At 47.6% G+C, this 24,794-nt stretch overlaps 2 protein-coding genes across 2 annotated transcripts in view; one reads left to right on the forward strand and one right to left on the reverse strand.

Moving 5' to 3' along the window:
- Positions 1 to 436: 436 nt before the first annotated feature.
- LOC111861428 (kelch-like protein 17) lies at positions 437 to 24,716 on the forward strand. The gene is made up of 12 exons (XM_023845981.2): positions 437 to 556; positions 11,693 to 11,862; positions 13,565 to 13,661; positions 14,990 to 15,111; positions 15,486 to 15,600; positions 17,639 to 17,745; positions 20,321 to 20,437; positions 20,515 to 20,728; positions 21,513 to 21,657; positions 22,792 to 23,048; positions 23,568 to 23,823; positions 24,013 to 24,716. Exons 2-12 carry the CDS (start codon positions 11,698 to 11,700, stop codon positions 24,224 to 24,226), a joined length of 1,809 nt encoding a protein of 602 aa, XP_023701749.1. The 5' UTR covers positions 437 to 556; positions 11,693 to 11,697; the 3' UTR covers positions 24,227 to 24,716.
- LOC111861433 (prohibitin-2) overlaps positions 11,867 to 24,794 on the reverse strand; it is a 33,129-nt gene continuing 20,201 nt past the window's right edge. Inside the window, exon 8 of the mRNA XM_033750324.1 lies at positions 11,867 to 11,889. Coding sequence (XP_033606215.1) covers positions 11,882 to 11,889 — 8 coding nt within the window. The 3' untranslated portion in view covers positions 11,867 to 11,881. The remainder of the gene's footprint in view (positions 11,890 to 24,794) is intronic.

A 24,794-nucleotide genomic window follows, 5' to 3' on the forward strand; every position in this document is an offset into this window, starting at 1 on the left:
ATTGCGTTATGAGTGCGTTCAAGTTATAGACCCACAAGAAAAAATTCTGTGATTTCAGTCCGCAAGCGAACTATACCGCCCGACCGACAGTCGCTTCTCGACGAAGTTTAGTGCAAACTTTTGCGGATAGAGGGTGTCACGTGGTCAGTGCAACGAATCCCCACGGCCGTTAATTTCGGTTTTCTAGACCGGAGTTCCATACAGCTCTTAAACGCCTCTTCTTCGACTGAACAAACGGAAACAGGACAATTCACGCGTGGTCACGGGATTTCATTATGCGCGGGCCCTACAGCCGACCCATAGGCTGAGAACCGCCTCACTTTCGCACGCTCAATGTCAAGTCTGTTTGCTGCTGTCTCCTGCCGGCGAGTGCTGCTTCCTAGTGGCAGCCGTTCGCACTGAGCCACGTTCTCAGTCATTTTTTAGGAGCTTCAGCTGACCGGCATCACAGCAATCAGCTTCGAGGTGTTGTGACCACTGTGAAGCTCTGAATGGTTGTGTATTGCCGATCCTTGTTTGCGAGTGAGGTTAGGTCTGTGTTCCAGTAACGGGATCGGTGAGTACAGAAATCTGCTGTGGGCATCCAATTTTCTATTTACACATACGAAAAATGAATTTTCGTACTCGCCACGTCATGAACTGTAACAGCCGTAGGTTCAGGCTGTCACCCCTAGCCTATATAGCATCGCATGGTAGGATAGTTGATGAAGTTGAAAGCAACTGGAGCGAAAGGATCGTGACCTAATCGAGAGTATTTGGCTGGAGGAACTGAGGAAAACAAAAAAAAATCCTTAAGTCAGTATAAACGGTGTCTCAGCCATGACTGGAACCAAGCACCTCCACAATAAGACTGTGACGTATTATTACCGCACCAACCTGTTCGGCTTCTTAGGTACAGGTTTAATGACAGTTTCTCGTTCCGGCCGCCTGTCCCGTGAGGAAAGTGCCCAGTTCCGGACGGAATCAAACACCGATCGTCTAGTCCGGGAGTCCAAAATCGTGGATAACATTTGTGATATATCACACCGATTTTATTGTCTGTTTGGGGGTCATGAAGAAGCCCAGTAAGTGGACTGGCAGAGGGCGAGGGGCAAGCCAAGCATCCCCGTCCCCTGGAGTTTTAAAAATAAAATCTAAATTGGAAAAAGAAGGAATTATACCTAATACTGATACCAAAAATTAAAATTAAAACTTAAATAGTAACCTACCTTGAACAGTTCAGGGCCATAAGAAAGAACAGTCTTAAAGAGCTGTAAACGTAAGTTCGATCGCAGTTTTTGATTCTGGCTGCCCCGCCCCCTAACAGATGTTTAAGGGGCCCATGAACGCTGTCGCATTCCGTGAATTTACATTTGTTGGTTAAGTCATTCATTTACGGGGCCAAATGTTTCGATTTCGTAACAATGCCACTATTTTCTTGAAACACGAATACGTCCATTGTTACATTACAGTTGGTATAGTCGTTACTTAACGCGCGTCCTTTGCATGCGCCAGTGTCTAGGTGTGAAGTGGACACACTTCCTGCTACCCCCCCCCCCCCCCCNATTCGGCTGTAGTCCAATGTGAAAGTAAACACACAGACAGTGCGACCTCCCGGAATTAGACGCCGTGTAGTCTGGTAGAAGTTCGCCAACTTTTCGAAGAAATGTACGGCCTCCATCTTCATGGTCGAGAGTGAGACAAGCAACCGCTGGCCCGTTCAGCTTGCTTCTTGCTTCTTTGCCTTCCTCATCCCTGAGGATGTGCACTGAGGCAGTGCGTTCCTCTGGAACGTCTGGGAAATTATACCGGACTACACGGCGTCATATCCCAGACTACATATATAGTATCTTCATATGCACCTCAAATCAGACGTAAGCAGATAAAATTATCCCTCTGCTCAGTTGATTATCACGCCATGAAGACATAGGGGTAGTGGAGTTATAGCTCCATTCATGCCTACCGTCCGTCTAGTGATGGAGATAAGTGGGCAGCTTCACGCCCCCGAGAAAGAGTCCCGGGTACCCATTAGATAAGAAGATGGCTGCACCCCGGAGCCGGTCTGGTCGTTATGGACAAGAAATAAAGCCGTTGTCCCTACCGGGAATCGAACACAGATTCCCCGGTCGCCCAACCTATAATCTAGTCCTGTACTGATTGAACTATCAGTCAGTTTGAAAGCTGTGGATATTATGATGGACTGTACATGTAGCATGCAAGCATTTTCAGTCGCTGCCTTTGCGCTCGAAATCGATTTGTTGCCTTCCTGCCTGCTATCACTCACTCACTCACTCACTCACTCACTCACTCACTCACTCACTCATAGAGCTGAGCCCCGCCAACTCTGCGGCTACGCAAGAACTTCCCAGCATTCATTGCCATGTTCACAAACGCCCTCCATTGGCTCATGTCATGAGCCAGATCAATCCAATCCATACCATCCCACCCTATCTCTCTAAGATCCATGGTAATATTGTCCACCCACCTACGCCTTGGTTTTCCAGTGGTTTCTTTCCTTCTGGCTTTCCCAATAATATCCTAGAGGCATTCTTCGCCCCCATTCGTGCTACATGCCCTGTCCATCTCATCCTCTTTGACTTGATCATTCTAATTATACATCGAGAAAAGTACAAGTTATGAAGCTCCTCATTATGCAGTTTCCTTTAACCTCCTGTCACTTCATCTCTCTGTGGTCCAAATATTCTCCTCAACACCCTGTTCTCAAACACCCTCAGTGTATGTTCCTCCCTTAATGTCAGAAACCAAGTTTCACACCCATACAGAACCACAGGCAAAATTATAGTTTTGCATGTTCTGATTTTTATGGTTTTAGACAGCAGACGAGAAGACAAAAGGTTCTGGACTGAATGGTAGCAAGCATTATCCGAGTTCAGTCTCCCCTTAATTTCCTCCTGAATCAGGTTTCGATTTGTTATCGTCGTCCCCAAATATCTGAACTGTGCCACATTTTAAAAACATGTGTTTTCTACCTTTATACCATGATTTTGCCCTGCATTTTGGTGATGAGACAGCAACATGTACTTAGTTTTCTCTGAGTTTACTTCCTGACCAACCTCCTTACTAGTGTCAATTAAAGTTTGTGTATTTCTTTATGGTATCTACATTATCACCCAGTAGATTCACATCATCGGCACAGACCAACAGCTGATGTGTCCCGTTTAATTTCAGTCCCACCTGGTTTCCCTGGACCTTCCTAATTGCATATTCTAAGGCAAAGTTGAAAAGGAGTGGCGATAAAGCCTCTCCTTGTTTTAGACCATTCTGAATAGGAATATTATCAAACAAATATTTACTATACGTTTCATTTAAACACATTTTAATCAGCCTAACTAGTTTCATGAGTACCCCAAACTCTATGAAAATACTGCACAATACTACCCACCTAACTGAATCATAGGCTTTCTTGAAGTCTACGAATAGCTGATGTACTGTCTCACTGTACTCCCATTTTCACTCCAGTATTTGACGAATGGAAACGATCTGATCTGTAGTTGATCTGTTACGACGAAACCCACGCTGATGATCCCCAATAATTTCATCTATGTATGGACTTAACCTTGAGAGAAGAATATTGGATAAAATTTTGTATGAAGTTGGTAGCAGTGATATCCCGCAGTAATTACTACAGTCGGTTTTATCATCCTTCTTGTGAACTGGTACAGTAATAGACACAATTTTTCCTTATGCCAAACAGAATTAATTAGCTTATGGATCTTAGAATATAATATTTCGCCTCCTGCTTGAATAAGTTCTGCCGGAATTTGATCACTACCTGGCGATTTATACTGTTTCAATTTTGCAATAGCACATTCAGCCTCAAAGGGGCTAGGATCAGGTACTAACGGCTCAGCTGTGTGCATTTCTATCTGCCTAACAGCACTGACCCTATGTACATTCAATAACTGAGAGGAGCAGTTCTTCCCCCTATTCAAAAGTTGCCGTGCGGTTTCTAAATGGAACTTAAGAACACACGTGTCAATTTCTTCAGGTGTGTTCCTTGCAGAATGATGAGCACGATGTGGGCGCCATGTCAGTTACAAGTTGTACGGAATCGAAAGGCTCAAAACTTAACTCGCAAAAAAAAAAAATTGTTCAATGTTAACAGCGAAATTTTGGCCCAATAAATACTGCGTCACTCTGTGACCAGGCCAGAGATGAAGTCCCGAAATTTGAAGACCTAGGATGTGACAATGTGCTGCCTGTTCAGGGCTGCCGCACACCTCGGGCGGCAATGGTGGAATGCTGATTAGTGGGAGAAAACTGAAGATTCTCTGACAAGAACCTGCTCCAATGCCACTTCGTCCTCCACGGATCTAACATGAAGTAACCAGAGGCTGCGCCCAACAGCATCGACCAGTTTCGCTGTCAAAACATGTGCACTGAAAGGCGTGATCTCCCTATTGTGCGTACATTTGTACAAGTGACGATCCGCCTCATTTCCAAACATTTCGTTATAACGACGTTAGTACTGTAGTTGCCATGTCCCTCGCCGTTATAAGGACCCCGTAAGAATAATCCCAAAGTAGCCTAAAACGCGGTCTTTCCTACACGAATTAGTTGCGCTCCAGGCGGCGTAAAACTGAAGTATTGGAATGTGACGCCCTGTAGTCCGGTGGGAGTTTACCGACGTTTCGGAGGATCTTGCTTGCCTTCATCTTCTAGATCGGACAGTGAGCCAAGCAATCAGAGCAGGACGTTGCTTGCTTGTCGTACTCTTTGGCCGTGAAGAAGGTGGCAGTACGTTCTCCGAAACGCAAGTAAATTCCTACCGGACTGCAGGGCATCACATCCCTCTGAGGCCTGGAGAGAGTAAGGCAGAAAGTGTAGTAGAAGAGAGGATAAAGTGAAAATAGTGGGAGAAGCGAGCGACACGTTATCATTGGGCAGGGAGAGAAATGGCATCCCAGGCTTCGCCCGTTCGTCCTTCGGGTACAGGCAATGTGAGACTGAAGACGTTAGAACGGTTAGAAGCACTCACTTGAGGCAGGGCCCGCAGGGAGTTGATTTTCTGGATCAGTGTTGAATTGTATAGTCTGGAAAAATAAATGTTAGTGGCTCTGACGGCGAGAAAATTGAAATTTGATGAATTTGAGTCGGGAGGGCTGAACGAGAAGCAAGCAATAGCAACTTGGAACTTGCGAACCGACTCGCCCGTCGAGACGGCCGGTCGGTAGGACTGACTTCTGGCCAGCAGCAGTCCGGCAGACAGAAGTGTGTGAACATATCCTGACGTTTCCCTGGCATACCCGCTATAAGTGACGCATAACAATGAACTGATAACAATACATTGGTAACCGCCAGTTTACATAACATACAAAATACAACAATACGTATGTGTGGCATTTAGAATATGTCATTAGGAAGGTCCAGGGAAACCAGGTGGGACTGAAACTAAACGGGACACATCAGCTGTTGGTCTACGCCGATGATGTGAATCTACTGGGTGATAATGTAGATACCATAAAGGAAAACACACAAACTTTAATTGACGCAAGTAAAGAGGCTGGTCTAGAAGTAAACACAGAGAAAACTAAGTACATGTTGCTGTCTCGTCACCAAAATGCAAGCCAAAATCATGACATAAAGATAGGAGAAAGATGTTTTGAAAATGTGGCACAGTTCAGATATTTGGGAACAACGATAACAGATCGAAACCTGATTCAGGAGGAAATTAAGAGGAGATTGAACTCGGGTAACGCTTGCTACCATTCAGTCCAGAACCTTTTGTCTTCTCGTCTGCTGTCCAAAAACATAAAAATTAGAATATACGAAACTATAATTTTACCTGTGGTTCTGTATGGGTGTGAAACTTGGTTTCTGACATTAAGGGAGGAACATACACTGAGGGTGTTTGAGAACAGGGTGCTAAGGAGAATATTTGGACCGAAGAGAGAGAAAGTGAGAGGAGGTGTGAATCTTGGTCTCTGACATTAAGCGAGGAACATAGACTGAGGGTGTTTGAGAACAGGATGTTGAGGAGAATATTTGGACCAAAGAGAGATGAAGTGACAGGAACTTGGAGAAAACTGCATAATGAGGAGCTTCCTAACTTGTACTCTTCTCCAAGTATAATTAGAATGATCAAGTCAAGGAGGATGAGGTGGGCAGGGCATGTAGCACGAATGGGGGCGAAGAATGCCTCTAGGATATTATTGGGAAAGCCAGAAGGAAAGAGACCACAGGGAAGACCAAGGTGTAGGTGGGTGGACAATATTACCATGGATCTTAGAGAGATAGGATCGGATGGTATGGATTGGTTAGATCTGGCTCAGGATAGGGACCAGTGGAGGGCTCTTGGGAACACGGTGATGAACCTTCGGGTTCCATAAAATGCTGGGAAATTCTTGAGTAGCTGCAGAATTGGTGGATCCTCAAGAAGGGCTCAGCTCCACGAGTAAGTAAGTAAGTATTTGTGGCAGCCGTCAGCTCTCACTTTGGTCCAGCGCAGGGATTAGCGCTTCGTCTGAATTCTCGCGTACAGTATGTATAGTTCCTTCTGCAGTGCAACTTATTGTCCCCTTTCCTTCTCAGCACATGTTTCGGCCGCACACGGTCATCATCAGGTGTCTCCATTTCGCTAAAACTGTTGCACTGCATGGTATGTCCAACTTCTCATATCACATGTGAATGCGATATCTCTTTACTTAAAATAAATGGCCCTTCATTCAAATCAGTAAAACTGTTACAATTTAGATATTTTACTTGGGGTTGTCTGAAGTCTCCTTGTTTGGATTTATTTGCGCCGCAGCATGCGTGTTTGTGTGTGGTTGCCAAGGATGCTGAAACATAATGTAATGTAATCTAAACTCTGTTCAAGAATCCAGTCCGTCCCTCACAGGGAACATTACGTCTCCGCTACAAAGCCCAACCGGTTAATGCTGTTTAGGGAAACAGTCGCTGTTTACTGTGGGCAGAATGCAGAGTTTGTGAACGCTAAAGCAGATGGTACATGTAGTTACCACTGTCTGGAATGTGTCTCACTGCAGGGCTCGACTCAGCGCATTGTATCGCGGGGAAACACGGACAGCCGCTTGAGGGGGAAGTAATCTGCACACCAAGGCTGCGTTTTGTTCCCCCGCGTGTAGAGGGCGTGGAGGCTGCAGTTCTGAAACGTGCAGGTTACCAACCTGTGACTCACCGCGATCGATTGACGCGCGGGTGAACGACCTAAAGCCCGACGTCGGTCAGACGCCATTCAACGAAAGCAAAGGCGAGTGGGTGACACTACTGCTCGATGTGAGAAAGGTTCCGGGTTCAAGTCTCGCACCAGACGCGGGTTATTATGATTGAGAGTTTTCGTGGCCTTGCTTGGTCCATCTAGACCAGCGATGGCCAACTGGCGGCCCGCGGGCCGTATCCGGCCCGCGACTTGATTTACTCCGGCCCCCTGCCAAGTCTCAGGTTTATTTTCAAAAATCTTAACTTCACAGCTGTATTGGCATAGAATTCAGTTTTTAATAGGACGTTTCATTAGCTTACAGCATTTTGCAATTGACTGTATACGTTCTTACTGAGTTGGACAGTTCAAACGGTTTTCTAATAACTGTGTTCATGTCATGGAAATTCAAAGTTCCCCAACCCTACTTCTGTAGGGAGATGACACTGAAGGGAAGACCGTAGTGGTGAAGGATTTATGACACCTTCAAAATAATAACCATTCCCAGCTTGCTCGCGGCGATGGGATGTTTACCGTTTCTCTCGGCATCCTGGCCTTTGTTAAGTGCCAGTTTTAGCAGAAATGTCTCCCAGTTAGTGCGATTTTAGAAAGTGAAGTGTGATTACGGAGTGTGAGTGTAGAACTGTTTTTAAATTAAAATTGTGTTTGAAGTTATTGTGAGTGATACAGCATGTCAAATAGTAAATTGAGAAAAGTTGATAGCGAAAATAGGGCGTTCAAATCTGAGTGGGAACATGACTATTTTTTTATATTAAATAAAGACCACAAGCCACAGTGTTTAGTATGTTTTCAAGTGCTAGCAGTTTTAAAGGAGTACAACCTAAAGAGGCATTACATGACAAATCATAAACAGAAGTTCGGAAAACACTCTTGTGAATCAAGGAAAGTAGTCTGCGATCAGTTAAAGAAAAAACTTTTCCAGCAGAAATCTCTTTTTACCAATGAAACAAAACAACAAGAAGAAGCTTTGCTGGCTTCTTATTTCGTGACATATGAATTAATGAAAGCTAAAAAAGCGTTAAGTGATGGTGAATTAATTAAGAACTGTGCGATAAAGATGGCAGAAGCTTTCAATGAAAATAAGGTAGGAAACAAATTTCAAACAGTGCCCCTTTCAAAACAGACTGTTACTAGGAGGCTGGAAGATATTAGCAACCAGATATCTAATAATGTGAAAGACATTATCGCTAATTGTTCCTATTTCTCAATTGCTCTCGACGAAAGCACAGATGTTTCGGATACTAATCAGTTGCTGATATTTGTTCGTGCAATTAAGGAAGATTTTACAATTTTCGAAGAGTTGTTAAAAGTGTGCTCTTTACACAGCACAACTAGAGGTGTCGATATTTTTAACGCTGTTAAGAGTGCAGTGGAGGAATTCGGTGGTTTTGAAAAATTGTCCTCCATAGTAACAGATGGCGCTAAATCAATGACAGGGACAATAAGCGGTTTTGTTGGATTTTTAAGACAGAATCAAATTACTGTACCTACCTTGCATTGTATTATACATCAGGAGGCTCTATGTGCCAAATCAATTAAACTGTCTACCACCATGGCTACTGTCACAAAAATTACTAATTTGATCAGAGGAGGAAATCGATCACTCACTCACAGAAAATTTCTGACCCTCTTGGAAGAAATGGATTCTGCTTACGGGGACCTGCTTCTGCACACTGAAGTAAGATGGTTAAGCCGTGGGAAATGTCTGGTACGGTTCTTTGAACTCCGTCATGAAATAGCAACATTCCTAAGAGAAGAGGTTACGAATTCTGCTGAACTGCAGAATGATCTCGAAGACGTCGAATTCTTGAGAAACTTGGCCTTTCTCACTGATATCACTCAACACTTGAATGTCCTGAATCTGCAATTGCAAGGCAAGAAGCAGACAATATGTCAGATGGTTGGCTTTGTTGACAGTTTCCGTAAAAAGCTACATTTATTTAAGTCTGCATTGGACAAAAATAACCTTCTACATTTCCCTTGCTGTCGGAAACTCTCAGAAGAAGAAGAAGGCTTGGAGTTTAGGGACTACACTGAAATTATTGAAGATTTGTCTTCAGAGTTCGACCGACGATTTAACGATTTTGAAAGCTTTCGACCTGATATTTCTTTATTCAGTAATCCTATACATTGTGATATAGAATCTCAGCCAGGTCATCTGCAATTAGAGCTTTGTGAACTTCAATGTGACCCATCCTTAAACACATCTCAGGTTACTGGAATTGACTTTTGGAAACTGCTTTCACCAGAACGTTACCCACTGTTACGAAATTGGGCTCTCAAACTTTGCTCTGTTTTTGCAAGTACTTACATATGCGAGACAGCGTTTTCATCGCTGAAGCATGTAAAGTCTAAGAACAGGAACAGACTTTCAGATGTCGTGTTATCACATATTCTTCGAGTGGCAACCTCACAATTAGAAGTGGATTTTATATCATTGGTTTCCAGTTTTATGAAACCACAGTGCTCTCATTAAAACAGTGTGTATATGAGGATTTAGGTATAATCATTAGACCATAAAAACTATGATTGAAAGTCTTTTGTGCTCATCCCTGCTGAAAGAGGAATTTGTGCTGTTTTGTGGTAAGTAATTGCACATTTCAAGGCATTTTATTTTTCTTTCTTAAATTATAATTGCATTTTCCCCCGGCATATATAAAACTAAACATAAGACATGATCTGGCCAGTGTTTCTTTAAGAAAAAATGCTCTGGGGGTTGAAGTGATAGAAGGCAATAAAATCGATTGGTGAAATTTTCAATATCGGCTTAATATTATTGGTGCAACGTAAAATTTAAATACATAGGTTTAAATGCACTGTTTTTATACGGGTTGTGACTGATTCAGTTTGGGGTGCAATACTCCCCGACCACTCTTCTGAAAGAAACACCGTATCTGGCCCCTGATGGTGTTCTATAAACTAAATTTGGCCCTCGAGATGTATTAGGTTGGCCAACGCTGATCTAGACAGATGCTGGGATAGTACCTTAAATTAGACCACGATAGATTCCATTCACAGCCTGTCAATTCATTCTGTTCTAGAATGTTGGTCTGCAACAGCGCTGCGTCATATAATCGTCGCTAAACAAACAACAAATAATCACTAATAGCCTGGCTGTGCAGCCAGTGTCTTAGCGAGAGCTGCCAGGCGTGTAGACTGTGCCCCAGCGTCCCTGTCGGCAACGCACACAGGAGCTTCATTCTCCCCCGTCACCATCTTTATCACACTTTGCACTGTACGTTCTCGCCGAAATCGATACAGGATGTAGGGCGGACGGAACAAAGCGCGCAACAGTGGCATATGAATATGTGCTCCCCCCATAAAATCGTAATGTGACAGTCTGCCGTCTGTGATGTTCAAGTCACGCTGCAACTCATGGTCAGTCTGTCTGCCTTGGTGTCGAACCCCTAGACACTTCAGTGTTTGTGGCCATTGTACCGGCGCTGATCTTTGTCAGAATTCTGAGTCGTAGAATGTAGTCTCTACACAGCAAACTGCTTTCCTCGTATTTACGTTTTACATGCATCATGCACGGCTGATCCTCGTGTACGAGTAGGCACTGAGCGCGCATACCTGTCATTCCAGGCTCGGCATAGCGGGTTGTCACTTGCCCTACGTAGCTTCTGCTGTAAGGCCGTAGGCTCGACCGCTGCCGAGTTCAGGCCTCCTATTTTGCCTCTGCCATTTGGAGCTTAGTATTTAAGAATTCAGTCCGTACCTCACAGGAAACACATTACGTCTCCGCTACAGAGCCCAGCCGGTTAATGCTGTTTGGGGAAACAGTCGCTGTTTACTGTGAGAACCATATGGAACACACAGATACACTGCGTGGGCAGAATGCACAGTTTTTAATGTTAAACCACGCGGTGCATATAGTTACCACTGTGGGCCCATGGGACACGCTCGCGTAGCCGTGATATTTGAAAGCATGTGTGGCACCGTGTAGTCTGATAGGTGGGTCATGCTGAAATCTATCCAGAAAACAATGCATAGCCCAAACCCAGGCGTCGGCATATGAATTCGACTGGGGAATGGAGCAACGAGATCGGGAAGGTGGCGCTCGCACAGGAGCATTCCTCTGAAACGTCGCTCAACTCTTACCGGACTAGACCGCGTCACATCTCACATCATCACGCAGTTTGTACAAGACTGAAGTGCAATTATGGCTGGAAGTCCCCTAAGTTGAACTGTATTGGAACCTACCCGGCAGTTTAGGGGCCCACTGCATGTCATAGCAAGCAGAGAGCCAGATGGACGGACAGACGGACGTGATCTGACCTGACCTCCTAATCGAGCGGGTGGGCGTGGCGGTAACCTCTACCTCGTATTCGGAAAGTCCTCGATTCGAATCTCGCTCGGGTCACAGCTATCTTGACTGAAGATCTTTCGTGATTTTCGCAGTCCTTCCATGCACGTATCAGGACTCTACTGGAACAGGTCACGACCGCTTCCTTCCCGCTCAGCATTCATCAGTGAGCCCACCATTTGAGGAGACTGTGCTGTTGCTTGTTGCAGGCGATATGAGCGGTGGGGTGGACATCGCGACGGCTGCCCCCATGCTGCCGGTGGGCTCCCCAGTGACCCCTCCGCCCAATGGAGAGCCGGTGTCGCGTTACTTCCACCAGAGCCCGGAACACTACGCCGCGTCATTCGCTGCCATCCACAAGATGCGTCAGAACACACAGGTGCTGTATGGCCAGCCCATCACCTTCCTGTAGAACACAATGTACAGTTCTATTCAGTGTGAGCCTTAGTCGCAGGGGAGCCTCGCCCGGCCCGGAGCGTAAGAGTGGGAGGGAGAGGTTTGCAGCCTCATTAGTCCGCCAGATGTCAGCGCCTCCCTGGGGACTCGGCGAAAGGTCAGACATATTCGAGAGGTTACGTCTGATCCCATGGGCGTCAGGAAGCCCCCTCCCCGGATATTTGGAGAAAAAATTAAACTTGGAAAAAAAGAGAATATACCAAACACTAAGTATTTTTGTTTTACGGTTCGCCTACCATGAGCAGGTATCTCGAACGGTTGAAACGTAAGTTTGTGACTGTCCCCTCTCCGCCCTTGTCGGCGCCTGTTGTGGCCAGTCCAGTCAGCCTGCGATTTGGGTGGCAGTAGGTTTGAACCCCGGCCCCAGCTCACACGACAACTTGGTCTCGCTCCACTGTACGGTCTCTGGCGGGGAACTCTGGTCCATAATGACAGTCGTTCTTCTCTGAACTACATTCATGTGTCCGGCTACGAACTCGCGACCTTCTACTTCACTGGTGCCTCAGTTCAGCTGCGACCGCCACTTTCGCGCTTGGCTCTCGGAAGTATGAGCCGACAGCAATAAGTCGAAAAGCTTGTCGTGGACCTTCGAGTTACGGCCGCATGCAGAAGTGGGAGGTACAACTCCACCGCCCCTAACCTTGGCACTAGATGCAGGTCAGGGGCCAGCTTCACGCCCCGGTCGCTTTACCCCCGGTACCCGTTCGATAGGAGGCTGGATGGGCGCCAGAGCTGGTCTGCATGCTGCAGACTACGAGACAAATCTCTTCACCCTGCCGGGATTCGAACCTCGATTCCTCAATCCTTCAGCTCGTAGGGAAGTCACTATACTGACTGAGCTTCTATTCATACCGAGTTAATGTTTTATATCGTTTAATTGAAGCTAGCGGTTCAGACAAATCTGCACTGCAAGTTGAGGAACAGCTGCAGGTTCTCGAACTCGAACCCACGTCACCTACAGAACTGCATTCCCGCAGTAAAGTGACCTCGCTGTCTTTGCAGTTTCACGAACATAAAACTGAAGACACGAATGAGTTGCACTAGAATAAATGTAAATCAAATTACACCACTCCACAGTTCGGCCATAGCACGGTCAGAGTCCCACTGCTTTTCTTATGGAGGAATCAAACTCTACCGGGTGGTCTCTTCGCGTCAAAATAAGTAAAGAATTTCATATGAATATGTACTATGAGGGCCTTCCTGAAAAAGTCACACCTTGGGAGCACGCTCTAACGGAGTTGATTGAGGCACTATGATACAGGCAGGAAAGTTGCGGGTTCCATTCCTGATCAGATCTTTCAATTGACCTAATTTTTTCAGCCGCACTATGGCCCTGGGGTCGACTCAGCCTCTAGCAGAAATGAGTATCAGAAGTCTTCCTGGGGGCAAAGGGCGGCCGCTCGGCGCCTAAGGCTAACATGTGAGAGCCTCGACGTCTCACAAACCTGTGGGCCTCCACGGCCTGTTACAGGGAAAGCTTTATCCTTTTTACCTTTTATGTAATCGTAGCTACTCACAGCGTTGTTAAGTGAAGCGAGAATGGAACCAGTACGTAATTAAACACCGTGTGCTGCTGTCAGTTGCGAACCGCGAGTGCTGAACCCAGCATGTTTCTTCTGTTTCAGCTGTGTGACGTGGTGCTCAAGATAGGGGCTGATACCATTCACGCCCACAGGGTGGTGCTCGCGTCGGTGAGCCCTTACTTCTATGCCATGTTTAACGGTAGGTTCTGTGAACACGCATCAAGCCACCCAGAGGCTCGTGCTGAACTGCTGAGTTCGCGTCCGCATTGCTCATTGTCCATTTTATGGAGCTCGGAAGTTCAAAATCATGCTCAAAGCCCATTTGACCAAACGCAGTCCACACTTTCATACCCAAAGTATTTAAATCAATTTTAGGGCCTCCCATCTACACCCAGATATAACAGCTGGTCTCTTCTTTTAAATTTCCCAACTAAAATATATATGCGCCTCCCGTTTCCCCATTCGTGCTACATGTCCCACTGATCGAATTATCCTTGGTTTGATCACTTCAGCAATCTCTGGCGAAGAATGCCGATCACGAAGCAACTCATCGTGCAGTTTTCTCCAGCCTCCAGTCGCTTCCTTCATCGTGGGTTCAAACATTGCCCTCAGGACCCTCAGGGTGGGACACCAAGTGTCGCAGTCCTGAGACGGGAACACTGCTACCAACACAGAAAGAGGGACTTCATTATTTTGTTGTCAGGTCACTGAGTTTTACTGGCCTCCGCGCCGTGGACGGCTCGTAACTTCGTAACCAACCGTCCGGACATCTTGTTCTCCTCCAACAGATGTCAGATGTACAGATCATATTACATCAGACGGTTACTGGGTCCCGTGCACACACGTACGGCGGCGGGAGATCTGCCTGCCTGCTCTCGACACACATCAGAACGTCTGGTCAGTCTGTACTCTCTGCAGGATGGTTGTACCGCTGTGACTTGGTCCACACCGCCCGTCACCTCTAGCACAGCGGCAGAGAGCAACATTATCGACACTAACTACACGATTTACATTGGAACTCCCCACCCCATTAATTTTAAAGATTCTGTTATCAGTATGAAAGTCAAGAAGCATAAGATTGGCACGGCATGTAGCACGAATAAGGGAGAAGAAGAATGCATGTAGGGTATTGGTGGGAAAGTCAGAAGAGACCACTAGGAAGGCCAAGACGTAGGTAGGTGGATAATATTAAAATGGACCATACAGAGAGAGGATGGGGTGGTATGGACCGGATCGATAGGGCTCAGGATAGGGACCAGTGGAGGGCTCTTGTGAACAGGGCAACGAACCTTCGGGTTCCATAAATTGCTGGGGAGTTCTTGAGTAGCTGCACAATTGGCGGCCGGCTTCTCAAAAAGGGCTCAGGTCCATGAAGTCAGTTTCAGTAATATAAAGACGGGGGAGCAACATTCAGTACGGAGCTTTCAGACGTTATGGCTAGAACAACGTGGCGATCAAACGAAATGTTTTGCTGTGTGTGCGGACGTTTTAAGAGCGATTTTGCCTGATCCTTTGGAACTCTCGCAGACGATTTGGTGGAGAAACTGCAAGAGGAAGTGACGCTGCACGACGTGGACGCCGCGGCGCTGCAGCAGCTGGTGGACTACTCATACACGGGCGAGATCCTCATCACCGAGGACAACGTGCAGGTATGAAGGTTGTGCTAGTTTCAGGCTCACTAACACGTTTACATCTATTTTATTTTTTCAGCAAAATAATAATGATGTAAGACATGTATTTTCCCATTGCGCACTACATGATCAGCCTATCGTAACCTGCTCGAATTACTCACTCTCTCTGAAATGTCACTCCGATCTTCAGCTTGTGATACTGAAGAGTACATCTGAAAGAGGACTGCTACTGAAACAGATGGAACACTGAAGAATATCAGGACGGTTTTTCAAGTTTGAACTTCATAAAATGTTCACTAATGACAGAAGCGTGCGTGGCATGCACAGGGATCTGTACGTTTCAGTTGTAATGTTGCTAAGCAAACATGTACGTACGTACGTCACTGTTGCAGGTGCTGCTGTCTGCCTCGAGCCTTCTGCAGATGAGCTCGGTGCGTGAGGCTTGCTGCAAGTTCCTCATGAGACAGCTCCATCCCTCCAACTGTCTCGGCATCCGGAGCTTTGCAGGTACAGGAGGGCGGGGCCGTGGGGGACTTGGAGGCCCCTTCCATTTACAGTGCGAGGAATTGCTCCGAGAAATTTGAACGTGTGTGTAAACGACACCCGGATCCTTTCGATTTGACTCCTTATTATATTGTCACGTGTACGGGTGACCATTATACGGGGGATTGATTGATTGGATTTATTGAAACCTTACACACACAACTCGGAACTACAGGCAATGAAGGCGCTACCGCTAATCTCACACTTTCCAGTTCACTGCTGCAAACACTACGTGGTAGTGTCCCCAGTCTATTACAGTCTCCACTATCCGTTTCTTGGCAACGGATTTTAACACAGGAACTATAACAGTCTCACTGAGTTACACGCTCCAAATAACGCGGTACTATATAGCATACACAAAGTCTTCTCTTCACAGCCAGACTTTCAGCTCCACTCAGTAATTCTGATGCCTCAGTTCCTCCGCTCCCAAGCTGGCTGGCGTCTCCAGACTCAACTGATCTTCTTTGCCCTTTCTATAACCCTATCGGCACGGACCGCGCTTACTCAATCGTTCCATAACAGAGGCTGTACGGGCATATCTCGAACCGTGACAATTTCTCTATTGTTGGGTGCGGGAATTACCTGGCAACGGCTGTTTCTCTGGCTACACAGTTCTTGCTTTCAGCAAATACGCCACAATATGTCCCGTGGATGGTACTGTCGCGCCTGGCACCGACCGGAAAGGAAACACCGCTGTCTCTTCTACAGGTAGCAGCACAGTCACTTGAATCCAGTACTCAGATCCACAGTCAATTCATTTTAATATTATCCCGCCCACCAGGTTAGCATAGCGGGCTGCTATTCTGACAGACGATTTCTTTGCACCAGTTTTTCAAGGATAGTACGCATACGTGTAAATGGGCCACGACCTCTCAGTATATAACCATCCTAACAAGGGTGTGTATGCTGGAGCACTCAACATTTCTCCTTCCGACGTCGAGTTGCCGAGCTGCGCACAAGGGATGCGCCTCAACTCTGAACTGAGCTAGTCTCACGACAATTTGTCGTGTGACGATGCTGCACCAGATCCACTGGAAGTGATGGAGTGGGGGAGCAATCTGACGTCGCCTTGAAATTCCCGAGAAGGATTAAGAAACGCACGAAAATATTTCAGGGCCGTCCCCGAAGCGGGGACCTCCTGAATACAAAGTAACAATAACACCACGTCATGGTGTGACGCAGCCGGCTCAACGGGTTTGTGTAATCTTATCGTAAATACAGCAGTAACAGTAATAATAGAAATTGCGAGCTTCGTAACTTGTACTCCTCTCCAAGTATAATTAGAATGACCAAGTCAATGAGGATGAGATGGGAAGGGCATGGAGCACGAAGGGAGCAAAAAGGAATGCATATAGTATATTGGTTGGAAAGCCAGAGGGAAAGAGGCCGCTAAGAAGACCAAGACGTAGGTGGGTGGGTAATATTAAAATGGATCTTAGAGAAACAGGATGGGGTAGTGTGGACTGGTTTGATCTGGCTCAGGATAGGGACCAGTGGAGGGATGTTGTGAATATGGTAATGAACCTTCTGGTTCCATAAATTGCTGGGAAGTTCTTGAATAGGCGCACTACTGGCGACCCTTTCACAAGAGCTCAGTTCCATGAAGTTAGTTGTAATAAAACAAACACACAGCGCCTGGCGTTCCCAGGAAGTGTCGCATGTTTGCAGATACACCGACAGCTTGCCACTTACTTCCGGGTAGGGTCGCATAGCAGTAAAACTCACACACACTGTATAATTACAGCGTATCCTAGCAACGGTACCGTGAGTGAGGTTGCGGGGGGAAACTGAGTAAAAGATTGTTATGTTTCGGGATGTGACGCCGTGCAGTCTGGCAGAAATTTACCGGCGTTTCGGAGAAACCTGCTGCCTCCATCCTCAGAGTAGAAGAGTAAGACTTGCAGGAAAACGAGAGTTTAGATATCGAGCAACGGCGCCACATCCCAGCAGACAGCCGTCTCTATATTCGCCTCACATCTCACATGTCGACGCTTGGTTGCAGATGCGCATGCGTGCAAGGAGCTACACCGACGGTCACATCGGTTCGCCCTGCAGAACTTCCAGGAAGTAATGGGCACAGAGGAGTTTCTCCTGCTTCCGTTCAGCGAGGTAAGCGCAAACTCTGTTGGCCAGTCTGCTGCCACCCATCCTGTCAGGGGCGCCACGTGTCTACTGACAGCACAGACTGGCAGTTGAGATGGGCGGGGCATGTAGAACATACGGGTGTATGGTTTGTTAGGCGCGCTGTACGCGTGTAGCATCGAACAGTGCGATTATTGGTGAACAGTGAATTGGAAGGCTCTGCAAGGGAGCGGCCGTGGCCAATTTGAGGTGATATCCGGGCAACTGCCAAGGCCACGAAGAAATTTCAGTTTGAATTGCCGGTATTCCGGTCGAGATTGGAACCACGCACTTCTCGAATACAAGTCGGAAACATTACCGCTTGAGTTGGATAAATGTCGCCACTGTCCCAGTCCCGGATGGCAGCAGAACAGACCGGTCCGTCGGAACCCTAACATATCGCGCGCCGGTTTCCTGTTAACAAGACAGGGTTACGAGCAAGACGGCGGCGGCTTATGAGGCGCTTGGTGCCCCGACGGCGCCGATAGGTGACAGGTCACTGCGTCTGTTTGTCGTCGCGACGGCAGGAAGAAGGAAGTTGCGGAATAAGGAGTGAGATTTGAGAGGCAGCTACGAGAGGCAGGGGTGGCCTGAGGGAGAGATCGCTGTGATTCGCGGCCCGGTCACAAAGTTTGCCGTGCAGACCGAGGGACAGAGGGGTGCGTTGTTTTGTACTCTGTTCTGCAGAGCAGCGATTCTGAATCTTCTCGGATCCAGAGGCAGGGGTTCGCGACGACCGGTGCGTCCTATCACGTGACTGAGTGACTATAGACGGGGTTTGGATTTGTAGTCGGATTTATTGAACACTTACAGGACGTAACTAAAAAAACTGCAACAGTCTCCCTGAGGTACACACTCCAAAGTCACGGTAACTACAGCAAACGTAAAGTCTTCTCAGTCGTCACTGGCCGTTGCTTGGGAGCGGCTTCCAACGGCGGACGTTCCCCTTCCTCTGGGTTCCTGAACTGTCCACGGCTTCGGCTACCAGCTTCTCACTTCTCATAACTCAAACTCTCAACTGACAGATGTCTGTGGACTGTCCATGGGGTGCAGCAACCGAGCCCCCACCCCCCAACCTTCGTTCGGTTCCCACCTCCCGTTCAGTCACAAATTTAAACGTGACAGAGGGGACAGACGGAGACAACGCGAAATTCACGAGGGTAAAGTTTTCGCCGTGCTTGATTAGGCAGCATTCTTAACTGCAGCACTAGATGGCGGTGACTGATCAGAGATTCACGCCCCAGCCACTTTACCTCCGGCGTGGGTACCAGAGCCAGTCTGGACCCTGTGGCAAACACAAAAATCCCTTGTCCTGCCGAGATTTGAACCCAGATTCCTTAGTCGTCCAGGCCGTTGCCTAGTCACTACACGAACCGACCGATCACCAAATATCATATAAATTTTATAAAATTGCGTATTTTCTCAGCTGTCGTAAAGTAACTGCAGCAACAAGGCCGTGCCATATCTCAGGCAGTTAGTCGCCGGCTTCCCTCCGCGGCAACCCGGGTTCGAGCCCGGGTGAGGTCGTGTGGCATTTGCGGTGGGCAAAGTTGCAGGTTCTCTCCGAGTACTTCGGTTACCCCTGCCAATTCTCATTCCACCGACTGATCCACGCCCACTCATCTGTCTACAATAGGCCAGTAGTGGCCGACTTACCGAGTGGACTCAGACGAACTGTAGCGATATGATGGACAGTCTGCAGGCAGGAGTGCTGTGGCGACTGGAGCGCCCCTCCGCACGAGACAAGACATTTGACACGATATGTAGAGGACAACACGATCACAGATCGATAGCAGCCCTGACACATGCTGAACCCGAGGGCTGGGCCGGTTCCACGACCTCTTCCTTCCAAATCCCTTCCAGTTCGTTGTTCGTATCATTCAACGGTATAGGATGTAAGATATTGAAAACGTCGTTAAACAAACTACAATCAAATGTGTGGAGGGTCTCGTTTCGCTTCAGCAGTGTATATGTTGGCAACACTGACGCGTTTCAAGCTCCAGGTTCACGTCCCGTCCCTGTGCTTGAAGGCGTACGGGGGAGTGGAGTTGTCAGCTTCACGCCCAGCGGCAGTAACAGCTCATACCGCATTCACGAAGAAATGAAGAGCAGATGAAACTCGGGCAACACGCGCTGCCTCCTCCCTTCACTCCGGCTCTGACGGGCTCTTGTGAACACGGTAATGAACTTTCGGGTTCCGTAGAAAGCGCGAATTTCTTGAGACCGTGACCTCCAAGAACACTATCGCCTGGTATGTGATGCCGTGTTGCCTGGTGGAAGTTCACCGACGTTTCGAAGGACCACACTGGCTCCAACTTCAGGGTCGAAATGTAAGCCAGGATGGTAACGAGCAGGAAGCAAGCGAAGTGAGCTGTAATAAAACAGATTCTGATGTAGGCCTTGAAGAATGTGCACACAGTATGGTTCTCCGAAACGCCGGTAAACTTCTACCAGACTACACGGCGTGACATCCCAGAAGCTAAGTGCTCTTCAGAGTCAAGGCGGCATTAGTTTCTCAACAGTCGGCACTCGAGCCACTTTGTGCCAATCCCTTGTGTTGCAGGTGGAGGAGCTGATCTGCAACAGTCAGCTGAACATCGCGTCCGAGGAGAAAGTATTTACCGCCGTCATGAGCTGGACGAAGCACGACCTGGCCGGCAGAGAGCAGTACGTGGCCCAGGTACTAGCTCTGTATTCAGCACAGTCACAACCCACGGCCCGAATTCGGCCCTAACGCCTGTCTGCCTGTCTGTGCAGCTCATGCACCACGTCCGCCTACCGTTGATGGCCCGCGACTTCCTCATGGGCTTCGTGGACTCGGAGCCGCTGATCCGCGGGAACACGGAGTGTAAGGAACTGTTACTGGAGGCCATGAAGTACCACCTGCTTCCCGAGCAGAGGTCAGCACTAGCCAATGAGCGCACAGTGGAGCGGCGCGCCGAAGGAATGCAGCCCTATCTGTTTGCTGTGGGTACGTGGAACTGAAACACTGTCACATGGTAGAGTGGCTATAAACGGGGCTGGATTGGTAATCGGATTTACTGAACACTTACCGGACGTAACTGCGAAAAACTACGACAGTCTCACTGAGTTACACACTCCAAAGGTGTAACTACAGCACATACAAAGTCTTCTCAGGCTTCACAAGCCGTTGCTTGGTAGCGGCTTCCAACAGCAGACGTTCCCCTTCCTCTGGATGATAGCCATCATGCCGAAATGAAAACTAATAAAAACCAACCAGGGAAGGCTAGAAGCTAAGCTAGAGACCAATAACTGAGTGCTTTCTTCTCCCGGACCGACCCACCAAGACAAGACAGAAGCTAACTGTCAGGAGGGTCGGCAGTTAGATCGGCCCGAGAGCTCCCAGCTGAAGCCAACGGACGGAGCATGAGGTTGGCGTGAGATCGTCGCCAGCCTGCGAGGACGTGAGCAGAGGAACGTCCACTATTGGAAGACGTTACCAAACAGTGCAATGAAGACCGTGATCTGAGAACACCAGTCTCTGTGTGTGTGTGTGTGTGTGTGACAGTGTAGTCACGAGATGTGCTGAAGCGTCCAGTATCTCAGATTATCAATCCAAACCCCATCTATAGTCACTCGAACGCGTGACAGCTGACCTACTACTCCTCGGTATATAGCACCAGCGCGGACCGCACAGAGAACATCTCTTCCATTATTGCGTGTTCTGTCGTTGCCGTGAAAACAATGTTCCTCTAGATCTGTTCCCTAGCAACGGCTATTGTGATTGGTTGCAGGTGGCGGGTCACTGTTCGCGATCCACAGCGAGTGTGAGTGCTACAGCCCACAGACGGACCGCTGGGTGCCCATCGCTTCCATGGTGTATCGGCGCAGTCGCAGTGGAGTCACCAGCCTCGGCAAGCTCCTTTATGTGGTGGGAGGGTGAGGGGAACACTACTTTCATGTTTTCTTGATCTGAGGTTCACAGAGGACGCGGACCTTGTATGGGGGAGAGGGGTGCAGCTCCACGCAATCTTCATTTCGGCACCAAATAAAAGTAAATGGTGAGCATCACGTCCCGGCCGCTTTGACTGTAGGGCAAGTGCCCGCACACCCATTGGCTAGAAGGCGGGGTGGGCTCCAGAGCTGGTCTGGACGCTGTGGAGGAGAGAAAATCTGCCTCTATCAGGAATCTTAACCCCGACTTTCCGGTCGTCCTGTACGTGACACAGTCGTTACTGAGCTATCCCGGCGCCTGGTTGAGGGTCGCAGATGCGAAAGGAATTATTTTCCCAGTTGTATTAAAATAATAATAATAATAAACCTGCGCATTCGTTAAAATGTGGCGACCAGATGACGGGATTTTAAAGTCAGTGCACACTTTCCGTTGGATTTTAAACGTACATTACATTAGTACTGTCACGTGTAGGGGGGGGGGGTACGCGTGACGAAAATAACGGGGTCTAGTTCGGATGATTGGATTTATTAGCAGTTCAGTTACAATTTCTCTTAATTGCAATCAGTACAGCGCTGTTGCTGATTGACACTTTATATACGTAATTCACTGTTACACAAACGCTAGTCATCTTCTGGTAACGGATCTTAACACAGAAACTATCACTTCAAATCGCTATATAGTCTTCTTGTCAGTTCGTCTTCAATAACTCTGGAACCTTGGAACTCAACTTAGAACTCTTCTTAGCTGCAAGCAGACTAGTGCTATATAGCCGCGGCATGGACAACGCAGAAGACACATTTCTACTGTTGCACACAGAAAACACAAGTCACGTGATAGCTAAGCACTGTTGTGGTGACGTCATTGCGCCTACGCGGAAGTGTGTTTACCGAGTCGTTGCCTAGAAGCGGGTTGCATAAGCCCATTGTTCAATTGTTGCGTGCATGTATTACTTAGAAATTAATGTTTATGTGGCTCAACCGTTCTTTCTTGGAGCAAGTATGCCACAATATTTAAAAGAGTAAAAAGAACGTGGCTGAAACGGGACCAGCCCGGGTCACTCCGTCCGTGGAGATAAGGCGACCGAAGCGCGAAGCTAACTTTCACGTGTTGATAAGCAGGTATGATGGCGCTTCCGACCTGGCCTCCGCCGAGAGCTACAACCCAATGCTGAACAAGTGGACTGCCATCACCCCGATGGGCACCAAGCGCAGCTGTCTGGGCACCTGTAGCTTCGACGGGCTGCTGTATGCATGTGGCGGCTATGACGGGGCCTCATGCCTCAGCAGCATGGAGCGCTATGACCCGCTGACAGGGGTCTGGACCTCGTGCCCTGCCATGACCACACGCAGACGTTACTGTCGCATCGCTGTCGTTGGTAAGCAACTGCTTCTGCCTACAGGGACTGAGGAAAATCATGAGCACTGTCAGGATGGGTGGGCCACTGAAGGGTACAATTTGATCTACAGAACACGTAGCACAAATATGTGCAAAGGCTCTAAATGGAAAAAGGGGAGGGGGGAATAAAAGGACATGTATTACATACACACGTTAAGTGGACTAGCACTGGTCTCCAATGAGCTGACGGTTGCTTAGTTAAATAAGATGTAACCAACCTTTCATGGAATCCAGCGGTTCATCACTGTATTTACAAAAGCCTTCTGCCGGTCCCTGAGTCATGTGAATCGAGCCCCCACCCTGCAACCAAAATCTGCATGCACTTATCTCCACCATGCATGCTACTTTTCCTACCCATTTCATACTCCTTGATTACCAGGCAAAGAGTACAGATCATGAAGGTTTTCTTCAGGCTCCTATTCTCCCCTAGTTTCAAACATTCCCCTCAATGAATCAAACAAACTCAGTTCCTTCCACCAGAATGTGCTTACTGTCCCAGAGAACTGTGTATATGCGCTTGGTGGATTTGACTCCACCAACTATCAGGCAAGTGTGGAGCGGTTTGACCCTCGGATGGGGAGGTGGTGCCCGGTGCCCTCCATGAGCAGTCGCCGCAGCAGCTGTGGCGTGGCCCCCTTAGATGGTGCCCTGTACTGCATTGGGGGCAATGATGGGACCATGTGCATGTCGAGTGGGGAGAGGTTCAACATCAGAAGGAATGCCTGGGAGCCTATATCAGCCATGCATTCCAGAAGGTAATACTACAAGCCTCAATAAGTTCAGACGGTGTCTTACTATTATGATGGACGTTGTCCACTGTCTTTGAGTTTTCCTGAACATGTTTTGGAAACTGGATCTGCTTCCATTTTTGCAACCTGATGATGGACTGTCATGTTTATTGCAATCTTAGTGTTCACCACTTTTGGATCTCTGATCTCATGCAGGTCCACACATGAGGTGGTGGAGATTGACGGCTGCCTGTACGCTCTTGGCGGTAATGATGGCAGTTCTTCGCTCAACTCTGTGGAGCGCTATGACCCAAAACTCAACAGGTGGACACTGGTGACATCTATGCTCACTCGTCGCAGTTCTGTAGGAGCCGCAGTACTCGACTGCCTTAATCTAGAAAAGGGGATTGCTGCTGCTAAAAACGTGTGACTGTGGTGTCTGACTTCCATGTCATATCTTCATATATGATAATTTAACATTGGGAAGACACTTGATGAGCCTTGTGTTGTGTGGATTAGGTGGTCAAGATGTGCATCTGAGGCTACTGATCTGAAGGCAAAGAGAGAGGCATTCTTTAGAATGACCATTCAAAAAGAACACACATAACATTCACTTCTGCTGTAAGATAACTAAATGTATGGACATCCTGGTGGCATTTCAGGGAAATTGTGGCTCTGTTCAGAGAACAGAAAGTTAAAGCATTTGTGTGTTTGCTGTGCAAATGTTGGGTTTGTTACTACTTGAATACAGTACTTAGGTAGAAAGTGGGTGACTATGGAAGTTTGGAGCACACTTAATATAATGCCTGTAACTTTTCTGTTGAGGTGTGAAAGCTGTAATTTTCCAGCAGTGTGTGTCTAAAACATCTTTGGGCATGAGACATTATCAGAAAGTGGCACACATCACTATGTCATCATTAGAAAGTTACTACATTCCATTTTCAAGATATGATGGGAACGAAGATCGCCATACCGGTGATCCCTTTGAACAGAAGGGC

The sequence above is a fragment of the Cryptotermes secundus genome, unplaced genomic scaffold (genome assembly GCF_002891405.2).
Source record: "Cryptotermes secundus unplaced genomic scaffold, Csec_1.0 scaffold693, whole genome shotgun sequence".
Taxonomy (NCBI): domain Eukaryota; kingdom Metazoa; phylum Arthropoda; class Insecta; order Blattodea; family Kalotermitidae; genus Cryptotermes; species Cryptotermes secundus.